Source organism: Falco naumanni, chromosome 4, assembly GCF_017639655.2.
Source record: "Falco naumanni isolate bFalNau1 chromosome 4, bFalNau1.pat, whole genome shotgun sequence".
Lineage (NCBI taxonomy): Eukaryota > Metazoa > Chordata > Aves > Falconiformes > Falconidae > Falco > Falco naumanni.
Window position 1 is genome coordinate 3,307,029 of NC_054057.1, and position 12,944 is coordinate 3,319,972.

The 12,944-nt window shown below is 40.6% G+C and overlaps 1 protein-coding gene across 1 annotated transcript in view; it reads left to right on the forward strand.

Moving 5' to 3' along the window:
* The first annotated feature begins 2,507 nt into the window (after positions 1–2,507).
* Positions 2,508–12,944, forward strand: part of TOPAZ1 (testis and ovary specific PAZ domain containing 1) — a 42,576-nt gene continuing 32,139 nt past the window's right edge. The window contains exons 1-2 of the mRNA XM_040593304.1: positions 2,508–3,913; positions 5,428–7,888. Coding sequence (XP_040449238.1) covers positions 2,749–3,913; positions 5,428–7,888 — 3,626 coding nt within the window. The 5' untranslated portion in view covers positions 2,508–2,748. The remainder of the gene's footprint in view (positions 3,914–5,427; positions 7,889–12,944) is intronic.

Sequence of the window (12,944 nt, forward strand, 5' to 3'; positions counted from 1 at the left end):
AAAGATCAGTAAAAGATGAACCAGTTCTAAAATTTAGATATGGCACTGAGATACAGCACTTAAAAAACTCAAGAGAAACAAACATTTATCTTTATTTCCAAACAAGATAGAATTTTAAAATAAAGTTTAAACATTTCCTTGTAGTATTACTAACACAAATGTTGTTGGAATGTGAAAAGAACTTGTTTTCCCCCCTTAAGCTGCTTACGTGAATTTTTTAAAGTTATTTCTCTTTTAATAACCAACAGTTTTAATAAGCACTTGACACATAATTTTTTTAAATAATACATCTATGTATTAAAAGTCTCTCTTCTTTCAAGTATTTTTAAAAGATAAATTGATCCACTTCCGAAGACAATGTTTATACTACCTCTTTTTAGCAGTATTGTCAACAATGCAATCTGTTTTTTAACATAATCCACAGCTTCTTCAAAGTGTCCTTTCTGAGGCTGTAGCCCTTTTTTCAAAGGACCTTCAAGAAGAATGTCTTTAATCAGTATTCATTTCAAGTAGATTTTTTAGTAATTTCATAAAAAATCCAGTCTGAGAAGTGTTCTCATAATTGTAAATAACTAAATACTCAAATTGTAAAAACTATACTAGAGAGCAGTAAGATAATTCATACGTTGTTCTTCCAGATTTCCTTTACTACTGCTTTTGGCATATCTTTTTCTTTCTTGTCTTGCTATCAAAAGATTATGTTACATACTGGAGAAGGTTAAATTTTGCCAGAACGGAATGTTTTATGTAATACTAGCCTTGTGCAGAACACTGACAATGATAAATGCTGTGCAGTTAACTTCCTATTATTGCGTCCTTTATGTCCCAAGGACCTGAAGCACAATACCGAGCCAGGGGAGAAACTGCCTAAGAAATCTGTATTTTCTGCTTTGATTAGCTTTAGCTAGCCACTTGCTGACTTTTTGGTTGTGCTTAAGCACCTACATGCAATCTAAGAGGTTGATAAGCAAAAGAAAATTAATGGCTTCCCAGCCTGCCTGTGCTTCCCTCACCTATGGAGAGGTTTTGCCAAAAATCCAGTGTTCTCTGTCTTTCTTTGGACAGCAAGGTATTACCTCTGCCTATAGATGGAGAAACAGAGATAAAGTGAGTAATGTGAGCTGAAGTCACGCAGCAAGCCAACATCAGTTAGTAAAATATAATTTTATTCTTAAACCACCCTTTTACATCCATAGTATCGCACTTCTGGAAAGTAACGACACAAAACCCATTATTTCTGTGCACGGGTCTGAAACTATGATGTGTGAAATGTGACCACCACCAAACACTGAGCCAGGGTGAAATTAATTTGAATAAAGGGCTTCAGCCCTCAGAAACCACCTGCGAGCGGACAGGGACCACGGGCAGGACACAGCTATTTACCAACCACGTCTGGTTTTGCTGATGGCATTGCTAGCACTACCAGCATAAGTATCTACCACTGAGCATCACCTTATTAAATTTAATCATTTGTGATTTTCATAGCACTCTCCACTTAGATTCAATCTTTGTACGATGCTGGTTTTGTAAGCTAACTTTTACGTGTTCACGTTACCACACCGTGAGTGTTCCTGAGGCTTTGGTGTCCCCCATTTGTGTTGAAACTATCACCACATTTGAAGCCCAAACACCAATTTCGGCTGTTTTCTGACTACATAGCCTAACTGTTCAAGCTGTTTTTCCTAACTCCTGAGAAACTACTTTATTTGAAATACGAAGTTTCCATAAGCTATGGTTATGGAAACGAGCGTATTGCCCCTCTATTTTAGGGAGCTTCCGAAGTGCCGTGGGCAAAGGAAGCAACGCTGCTTCATGGAGGTGGGTGACACCTGAGGGGAGCGGGGCAGCTGGGCTGCTCTGTACCCGACTCAGCCCTGGGCGAGCCGAACGGCTGCCACCACTCGGCGCGGAGCGGGGTCCGGTAGCTCCACGCAGGGCCCCAGCACCTCCGGCCGCGCCCGCCGCCGCCTGGCCGCCCCTCGGGCCGCAGCCGCTGCAGCACGGCGCTCGGCCACGGGGGCGGCACGACGGCTCCGCAGCTGAAACCAGCGCCCGGCCGAGCTCCGCCGCCCGAGGCAGCAGCGTTTGCCACCCCGGTGCTCGGCCCCGCCTCAGGAGAGGAGCTTCCACGCGGCAGGAGGACGAGGGCGGCGAGCCGGTAGCGGCGCTGCCCCGCCGCTCCCCGAGCCTCGCCCCGCCTCGGAGACACCCTCACGCCGCCGCCCACCGCCGCCTCCCGCCCTTGCGCCTGCCGCGGCCACGCCGCCATTACCGGCCGCAGCGGGCGCTCGTCCGTCGCAGTGAGCGGCGCGTTGCAGGCAGGCGGCGCTGGCGGGGCTCCGGCGAACCGTCGAGGGACAGATCGGTGGACGACAGAAGCGGGGAGCGGGGTTGGCTTGGGCGGCTGCTGCGGCCGCAGGGGTGGCGAGGGAGGCGGCGGGCGGCGCGGCACGGGCGGCCGCGGCGCGGCCCGTGAGGCGGGAGGGGTGCGGGGCCGCTGCTTCCCCCCCGCGCTGCCGTGAGGGGTTGCTCCAGGCCGTGGGGGCGTGGGCTTTCCCCAGGCGGCCCGTGCATGCTTTCTGGCTGGCTGGTGCCCCCCGGGTGACCCCTGAGGCAGTTGCCTGAGCGAGGTTGTGCTCCCTGCCTGGGCTGGCCTGTGCCTGTCTCGGGTGCTGGGCTAGCCGGGGTGCAATTAAACATACTCTAGTGAGTGGATTTGGTGGATTTTATTGCTTTCTCAAGGCTGCTATGATGCCACAGTTAAGATCAGGGAAGGTGGTAACAGCTAGCAAGGGGACGTCAGCCGACAGAATGGTCACCAGCTCGGGCTCTCTGGGTGCGGGGGTAGGACATGAGCCGGCAAAAAAATCAGTAGTCAAGCAGAGTCCTCGCCTGGCACCAAAGGGAAAACCTGAGCAGCTCTTGTCATCCCATCTGCAACCTGCCCTGCTCTCCAGCATTTCCTGTGAGCAGTTTGCTTCTCTTGTGCCCGTGCAAGAGAAGCAAGGCAGGAGTAGCCAGAGATTCCCAGGTAAAAGCAAGGGAATACAGTGCAGGAGGGCTGCCAGAAGCGGCAAGGATGTAGCTTTGGCAATTTCAGATGCTCTATGTGAAGATGGGCAGGCAGTGACCACAGCTGCAGCAGCGTGTTGGGAACAGCCTGTAAGGAGTGAGACAGGACAGGGTCAACAGTTTTTTTTCTTAGGAACTACTTTGCAAAATAAATTCTCAGCAGGGATTGGAGGGAAAGAACATAGTTCAGAAGGACTGAACCTCTCAGGTTTTCAGGAGAGTTCAGGGAAAAATGACAAATATTCCTTTATGGAAATAAAACCACAAATTCCACCCTCAGAGGAGGAAATTAAGGGCACAGAGAGACATGGTGTTTCCTATTTGCCAGTACCAGAGGTGTTGCAACCCAGCAAGGGCACATGTAGTACTAAAATGAAAAGCCTTGACTCCATGATGATACCGAAGGTGCAAATCCCAGATCATCAGAAGAGTTTGGCGACTCGGGAATCCTTGCCTGAACCAAAACCCCACGAAGAGGTAGATATGCCAGAGAAGTTGGGTGGGTGTTCTTTAATTGGATCAAGAAAGCCACGTACACAGCAGAAACAAAAGAGATGCTTGAGGAAGAAAGAAGGGGCATCTTTGGTGAAACCAAAACAACAAGGTTCCAGAGGGAGGGGCACATCTGCCTTGCTAGAACTGTATACACAGTGTTCAGAGCGCAAGAAAGGAGCTGGGAGCCTGAGGAAGAGGGACAGAAAGGCACTGGTGTCACAGCAGCTACAGCATCTAAGTGGCCAAGAGCAACCAACACCCCGAGGAAAGATGCACGAGCATTGCATGAAGGAGGAACAGCAGAGCTCAAACCCTCAGAAAGGAGCAGGCAGCCTTCGAGAGAGTGGTGAGTACTTGTGCCCCATTGTAGAAGTACAGGTGCAGAATTTGGGCTCCCAGGTCAAGGGACTGGTGCTGCATTAAGACCCCATTAAAAAGTGAAAAAACAGGAGGTAATTTTTTCTTTTGCAGGTATGTCTGTGTGGGACAAAGTCATGGGGGCAGGAAAGAGTGGCCTCTACATAAGTCAAAGTGGCTGCTAACTTAGCTCAAGAAGTGTAGACGTAAGAGCTAAGGTCTGCTTTACAGTACTGTACAGTACAAGAAAACAGACTTTAGGAAGAGGAAGAGCTTTTCTTGAAGGAGAAAAGCAGTACTATAGCATGAAGGAGAGGAAACCACATACCCTTTGGGAGGTGGGGAGAGGAAGGGGTATTGGCAGCAGCAGGCTCCAAGTGAGAAATTATTTTCTTTTTCCCTCAAAAGTGATCAGTTCATTTATGTGTAGAAGGTCAGGCACAAACAGGAAAGGAGGCAGTAGTTTCAGCAAAGCCAACATAAAAACAGTCAATTCTTCATCCATCTGTGTATTTGGTTATGTTTTAATATGTATCATGCTATTTTGTTTTAGTGCTTGCCTTTATAGGATGCTGGTTTTTGTTTCCAGAACTTTTTGCCTTTTAGTTACTATTCTCTGCAAAATCCTAAAAGATGTAGCAACAAAGATTGTATTTTGGTGTATTAAGACAGCATTGTATCAAACTGGAACAATTTTGAAAGGATGTTTGTAAAAGTCTCATTTTCATGAAAGTTGTCTAAAAGGCATTCTTTTTACTTTCAAAATGGGTACATTCAAATGAAAAATACTTGCTGTAGGCTGTTATTAAGAAATATTATATCTAGGAACCATATTCTGAGAAAGTCGGGTATTAAAATTGTATCTTACTTACTTTGAAAACTAAGATCTAAAAAAATCCATCATTCTACCAGTACATTCTTTAGTCCATTTCCAGAAGAAAAATTCAGAGGTACAGTTTTTCACATAATCTGTATTTGCTTTTAATTAAAAAATTAAAAAAAAAAACTTTAGGAAAACTGCAGGGCTTGCATTTTTATAATCTTCTTCAACAGTCTGATGCATTTGGTTGGACTATATATCTGGAATAAATTACTACATTCTTATGAACAAGCTTTCCTGTTACAGAGCACCTACTGTGTAAACAAAAGATTTTAAGACCAAGTGTGCAAGCAGCACCTGCATGGTTTTTTGCCAGACTTGCTCTAATTTGTTTTCCACCTATGTTTTAAATCTACAACTTCCTATGTCCTTGTTACACCTTAAAGTTTTGTTCATCTTCACATTTGTTTCTGAAGACAAAATATCATTTGTTACTGCAAGTCTGCTAATAGTGGTCGCTTAAAAAAAAGCAACTGCTAAAACTACAGAAATGTTTTAGCCTTGTACACTATCTTGTTCTTTAATAGCCTTGAATGTTTTTTGTTCTCGTTATAAAATAATGTACTAGGATGGTCGTTCTCCCTTAGCATATTCTTTAATGACATTCTTTATTTTTTAATCAGCAAAGGAAAAATGGAAAGCAATTGAGCAGGAGTTCGGTACACAAGCTGTGAAGAAGCTTAAGACAAATCAAAACAAATCAGAAGATTCTGAGGAGAAGGAACCTCACTACTATGAATTTCCTACAGTTACTACTTCAGGTGGGACTCGAAGCAAGAGCTTTCGATGTCATCCTGTAACAAAATCTGGCATCCAGCGTAAAAAAAGGAAACCCAGAACTGATCAAATTGGGTGCTTGCAAAGTGTTAGTGTGACTGCAGCTGAAAATGTGAGAAATGTACCTGCAAAATGTGATGCTGAACATTGCAAAAATGTCCTAAACCACAGTAATGGCTTGCTCTGTGCAACAGAAAAGAATCCTTTTGTGAGGCTAGAGGTCTGTAGTTATATCAATACATTTGTGAAGTCTTCAGCTAGTGAAAGTAGCAGCCATTATAAATTAAGCGGGTTCTTCCATGTAGCCCAGGATAAAAGCAAGCATGTTTTTCCTGACAGTGGTGTAGAACAGAGTGATATGAATTGCAGTGCTAGTAGAATGCGAAGTGAGAGATCACCTATAAAATGTAGTTTATTGTTTAATAAAGAAACACCTCAAAATGTAGAAGGGTGTTGTTCATGCTCTCAGAGTGAAAACGCTAAGTGTTTAAGGGGAAAAAAGTGGAGTATTGGTAGAAGGCATAGAAAAAAGATGAAAGTCACTGAGAAATCGGCAGTGCAGAATGTTTTCACAGCCATAGCTCATGAATGCAGTGAGTGTGAGCTACAAACAGAAGCACCAGTTGCCACATCAAGCTCCCTTGCCGTTTTAGGAATAAATCATAAAGAAACTACTCTTTCAGCTTCATATGATCATACATCAAATCTTCATATAAGAAGACCTACTCATGAAGTACAAAATATATCAGAAAATATATCAGTCTGGAGAAAGGATAGTACCAAACCACTTGCATTTGAAGATGGCTTTAAGACATCTGAGCTCTCCATGATAGCAGTAGGAGAAAACTCAAACAGTATGGCACATCGTTCTGCTGCCTCAGGTAGCCTGAGAGTGCTAGCTCAGGTCCGTGATGTTCCCAGTTGTCACAAAAGCAAGACAGATGAAAAATTGAGTAAAGTTAATAAGAAACTGCAGCAGTTTACCTGTCAAAGAACAATACCTATGACTGGTAAAAACGTTTGGCCTTTCGAATCATGTGCCAGGACTTACAAGTGGGTTCAAAAAAATCATGGATCCATCTCGGAAGGAAGAAAGCTTTCAAGGGCTGCTTTCCAGGAGTCCTCTAGTAAAAGTAGTGTTGAAGCAGTAGGAAGCAGTGCTGTGACTGGGAATTTGAGACTGTTGGAGTTGCATATGTCATCAGCAGAAATTAACAAAGCATCTACACATAAAATAAAGGATCCAAATACTGAATGTCTGACTTCACTTGAAACACCAGAATCCTCTTCCGTGAATATTTATGAGGCTTTGAGAATGAGCAGTGAAAATGTGGAATCAGCAGTTAGTATGGACAGAAGTGCTGTGGCTTTTAAACATGATGATGTGCAAAAAGTTAAAACAACCTTGAATTTTACAACAAAACAGAAAGATAAAAATAAAGAAGCTGTAACAAAGAGAGACCTGTCTGTGACAGTCCAGACAGGTAACACACACAGAGCAAACTTCAGCCATAAAGCATCAGTAGTGAACCAGACATTTTCTGATTTAAAGGGAATGAAAAGATTAGGCACTGGAAACCTGACAAAGTTCAAAATTCCTTTATGCAGAAATAAAACTGAATTCAGAAAATTGAAATCTGTCCATTCATTTGAAAGAAAAACATGTAGTCCAGTAGAAGTTCTTGACAGCATTAGTGTTTCGAGGAGGCAGCAATCAGGTGAACAGACTTTTCTGCTTAATTCTGAGGAGCAGTCTCTTACTGTCGCAAGTGATGCTATGTCTACAGCTTCCATGAAGAAAGAAGTAGGTGAGATCAACAGTAAGGACTTTCAGAATGATGGCTCTGAAAACCTTTTAAATGAGATGTCTGTGCTCCCTGAGCATTTTTCTTTATATCCACATCCTTTCCTCAATGGGCAACTAGCAGCATCTGTGCCTGATTTCCATGATACTAAATGCATACTAAAATCTAATTTTCCCAATCATTCTTGGAAAACCATTGACCGCTCTGTTTCATTAGAAATAAATGATGATAGAAAATCAAGAGAGAATCTTTCACAACATGAAAGTCAACATTTTCCAGATATTCTTGAAGCTTACGAAAAAGATGTTCTTGTCATTGATGTGATTCAAGATGACCCTGACCTTTTTGGAACAAATAATGAAAAGGAATTTGCACTTGCAGAGTGTGAAAATTGTCCTGTGAAGGCGTCCTGTACTAGCAGATGCATTGAAGACAAAAAGCAGGATGTTAAGCCTGTTATCTCAGAAAATAGAGACTCAGTAGATGATAATTTTAGGTATGCATATAATTCTTTTTATTATAGTAATTCTAAGTAATTTGTTCTCATATCAGTATACTTTGGTTGTAGTGGTCAGTCTTCCTTACAGAATTTCAGTAATTTCTGGGTTGATTTTAAATGTCAAAATTTGATTGAGGTAAGACAGTATTCTGAATGCAAATACATTAATTGGTTCTTCGTAAGAACTAAGATAAACTCTGAATCAAAGGAAATCATGGTCCTAAAGAATTGGTTTAAACCAAGTGAAGTGGAATGTGAAAGTATAAACAAATTAAGAATATTATTTTTAATAAATAATATATTTAAATATCTGGCTTGATTTGAGATAGCATGTATCCCTTTGATGGGAGATTTTTAGTTGTAAAGTTGTATAATACAGAGAAATATTTTTTACTTTCTAGGTGCAGCTTATTTTTCTGCTGGATCTGTATGAGTAAATGGTTGTCTGTACAGTAACATTCTATTCTGTCATCCTCTTTCCCTGCTTTTCTCCTATCCCCAGACATGTAAATCGTTTTCAAATCTGTAATTTGGCTGACACACTATAGATGTTTATGATTCTGCATCTTCATTCAGCAAGTTCCTGGTGTAAATTATGGGTATTAATTTTTTATGGGTTTTGAGATGATAATGAAAGTCACTGAAAGGGGAAGAGAGGTTTAAAGTAGAAACAAACTTTTGTAAAAGAGGTAGTAGTCCTTTGAGGGATAGAGGAACTAGTTAACTGTCTAGTCTGTTTTCTCTCTTAAGCTTTGATACTTGTGTTTAATTAAGGAGTTTTAAGATTAATTTTTTCATCTTACAAAGTAAACCATAAAGCTTAGATAGAAGTAGCACAAGATTTTCCACTGAAGATTAGGGTTGTTTTATTGGGAGGAGTGTTTTAATTTTCTTCCTGTGCTCTTTCTGGGAGGTGTTATGTTATCCTTATTTTAAATAATGTTTTAATTATTTTCAACGTTGTACCTCCTTATAAACTGCATTCACTTTTTTTACTCTTTACTCTCCTTATTCTTTCTCCTTCACTAAGCCCATGTGCCAAAGAGGAAAGGAATCTTCTTTGAGGTGCTAAACAAGTTTTTTAGACATGAGAATATAAAACTTGCAGATGTTAATAGAATAAAATTTCTACCAAAACAAGCCTCTCAAGAACAGGGCAAGTCTTTAGTAGGAGCATCCAGCTTAAGAAGCAACTAGGCTGCCTCACAGTAAATTTTTTAGTATGAGTATTCATGTTGTGTACATTTCTGTATATTATATACACTGTATAACAGAATTGAGTATTTGCTTTGTATTACCCAGGGTAATAATGGCTGTTCAGAGATGGTTTCCCACAGACTGTCCTGACAGCTCTTTCACAGAATGGAAGGCCAGAACGTCTGAGCCCTTTACACTTGTGTATTAGTTATGATAGTAATGTTTGCTATTTATATGAATACTAACTGAAAATTACTGGCTTTTGTAAGTGCTTTGTAGGGAGGACAAATATTCCCTTTAATTAGTAATGACATTGAGTTAGAGTAACATTATCACAACCATTAGATGAAAACTGAACTTGTTTGAAGTCGTATTTCAGCTTTCTTCCTGGTACCTGAATTTGCTTGTCATCAGCCAAGACAAATTAAAATGCATGGTTCCTATTTCTTAAAATTTCCGCTTAATTTGGTAAAGAAGCAAGCAAAATTGTCTGGTTTTGCTTTTTACCTTCCATAGTTTGATGCAAAGATCATTAGACAGTGACTGATTATAGTTGGTAACAGAAACATATTCATGTAATGACTACAAGAATATTAAAGTAGGGCAATAGACTATACCACAGTGTTATCAGGTGGCTTATGGTATAACCAGATAATGGCCATTTCATGCTATTGATTTTTTATTTTGTTGTTATTTACCAGATACAACTGGGACTTCAGCTTTGTTTGGCCAACCAAAAAAGTGATTATGCTGGTAGAGTTAGGCTCACATTGTACTGCATATTTTAAAATAAAATACTGTTTTTGTTAATGTCCTTTGTTTTGTTTTGGGTTTTTTTTTTGTGTGTGGTTTGTTGGGGTTTTTTTTCTTGTTGTTGGTTTTTTTTCTTTCCAGGTGTTCTAGACTGTTGTCTATATTTTCTTGCCTGGCTTCTGATTTTATACATGCTCGGTTTTGCTTCATTGCAGTATTAGTTTGTAACACCACTTCAGCCTGTCCACGTGGAACAATGAGTCAGAACTGCACTGTTGTAAACCAACTCTAATTAGTTTGTATGCATGTTTTGTTTAACCTTTGGTTACTGTTAGCCATTATACTCTAGATGAATGTAATCTAGGTAGAAGAGCAATGCAAGCACTTAATGGCTGCACAAGGTGTTTTTTGCTGAATGTTTTCTTTAACTGTATCAATACATAGCTTTTGTTATCATTTTTTCAGATTAATGTTTCAGATTAGCAAGAACAGGCAGATGATGACAGAAAGAATCAGGATCTTTGCTAATACAGTTCTAGTGCATGTATGCATGGGGATGGACTTCAGAACATTACTTCTTGTGTACTGATATTTTAGTCTGGCATTGGTACAGAGCAGTAAGAACTGTATTTCTGCTAGCAGCAGGTTATTCTGAAAGTGTAGCTGGGTTGTTAAAAAGCTTTTTAAAATGTGTTCAGTGTTACTTATGAGTTCAATAGCATTTAAATTGTAATTGTAAAGGAAACGATTGGTGCCTTAATTTGTAGTTTTCTTCCAACTACAAAAATCTGAGATCTAGCAGCTTGTCAAAATGACAGTTGCTGTAATGAAGTAATACTTTTTATTGACATTTCATAGTGAAACAGTGTGAAGGATGTACCAGCTTGATTCAGGAACTGACAAGTGTTCAGTGGCAACTATTAGCCACTGTGGGTTTGTAGCTATTAGCGTGGATCCATGTTTTTGTTTGAGTTTTGAATTTAAACACCAAGACATGTTTAGCCAATGACACTTTTTATCTTTGACTGTTTGTGACCTTAAAAGCCATAGGGGTATTTTTAGTTACGAAAATTCAAGGATAGTAATTTTTGGCTTCCGAATTTCAGATAATGTGGGCACCTGTTCTTCAAAAGCAGAACATAATGGTCACAACAGTGATTGAGATACAAAATTCAAATAAGTCTTGGGGTGTTGCTATTGGTTGATTAGTTGGATTTTTTTAAGCGAACTAACAAAGCAGCCAGCAACCACAGATGCATCTAATACTGCTACACATCTGTGACCTAAAGTTTCCTACTTAACTAATTGTGCTTGTTCATGCGCCCAGAACTGATGTCTCTGACTAAGTAGTTTTAAGTAGGACAAGCAGGTTGTGTTCTTTAGTCCAGGAAGATTCAGAAAAGGCTCTGCTTGTGAATGTCGTGAATGGTTTGATTCAGTTAGCATGCTCTGCCTTTTAGGGTAAGGTTATTCCTCTGGTGGTTCCATTTTAAGAAGAGAATAGTGAGTGCTGGTCACTTCCAGGCATTAGTTGCTAGTCATCAGGAAAGGATTCTGGATCTGCAGCCTGAATGCGGCTGTGAAAACTCAGTTTTCACATATAGTTATGTTTGCCATTTTCTATTGCATACCCCCGAGTGACTCCCAACAGTGCAGGTTTTTGAATCAATCATCTGAGGTGTTTCTTTTCTCTAATGTAGGGATTTTAACTCTTAAGTGGCATCCAGTATATCTCTTCATCCCAATAGAACTAGGATGATACCTTTGAAAGCACATCAGCAGCCATTCTTGCTCTTAGGAGACTTCTGCATTTTACTCTTTTGAATAAAAAGCCTAAACTTGAATCCATTTTTCATATGCAAAATAGCAAAGTGAACACTGTGGGTTCTGTAACTTGTGCTGTAAAGAGAGATTTGCTTAAACTTAATCAGCATCATGCAAGAGCATCCCACATTCTGACATGGTCTAGTCTCTCTCCATTTCTAGATCTCTAAAAGGTGTTGACTACTTCTGATTCTGTCAGTGCTCCTAGATTTGTCAGGTTGGTGAGCAAATGCCAAGTACGGTAATAAATGTAGTTTTCTGTATGTGTTTTAGGCACCTTCTTTATGAGGGCTTACAAGGCGCTTCTGTAACTATTTCACACTACACAATTGGCAGATTCTGGTAAAGGTTTGGAAGTGGGTTTTGACCTGAACATGAAGACTTTGGTGTCTTGATGCTGCTAAATATTTTCAATTTTCAGCAATGTTTATGAAAATGACAGCTTTCTGGAACTGTCTGCACTGCAATTTTACAAAAAAGAAAGTCTGTTGTTGTTGTAGGCAAAATCACTCAAACTTTGCATTTCACATAAAATTGGGGGGGGGGGGAGAGCCTGCAGAGAGCCTGCCTCTAATAAAAATCACTCTCATCACTGCAAAATTGCTGTAACTTATTTAACTCTGCTTCGTAATGAATCTCATGCATATACATAGGTATCTGTGCCTGAATGTTTGTGTAGTTCCAAGTTATGTGTATTGGGAAACTTTCATTTCCACTAGGTTGTTGCAAATTTTCATTATTCCATTTTGCTAGGCAGCTTGCTGTCACTATACTTGGTGTCATTCTCCAGGTACGAGCTTCCAAAAAATCTGTGATGATGAAGTTGTTTTATGTAGTCTATATATAATGTTTTAATATCAGTGCATATAAATATCTTAAGGGGGGGGTGTCAGGAGGACGAGGCCAGGCTAGTTTCAGTGGTGCCCACTGACAGGACAAGGGGCCATGGATACAAACTGCAACACAGGAACTTCCATCTGAATATGAGGAAAAACTTGTTTACTTTGAGAGCAACAGAGCCCTGGCACAGGCTGCCCGGAGAGGTTGTGGAGTCTCCTTCTCTGGAGATAGTAAAAAAAACCCTGGATGTAATTCTGTGCAACCTGCTGTAGGTGAACCTGCTTCAGCAGGGGGTTGGACCAGATGATCTCCAGAGGTCCCTTCCAACCCTGACCATTCTGCGAGTCTGACTTTTCTAAAGAGGACTACTTACTTTTTAACCAATTTATCTTTAAAATAGGTGAAGTTAGTGTCTTTCTGTGAACAAATGTTTTTGTTAATCTCT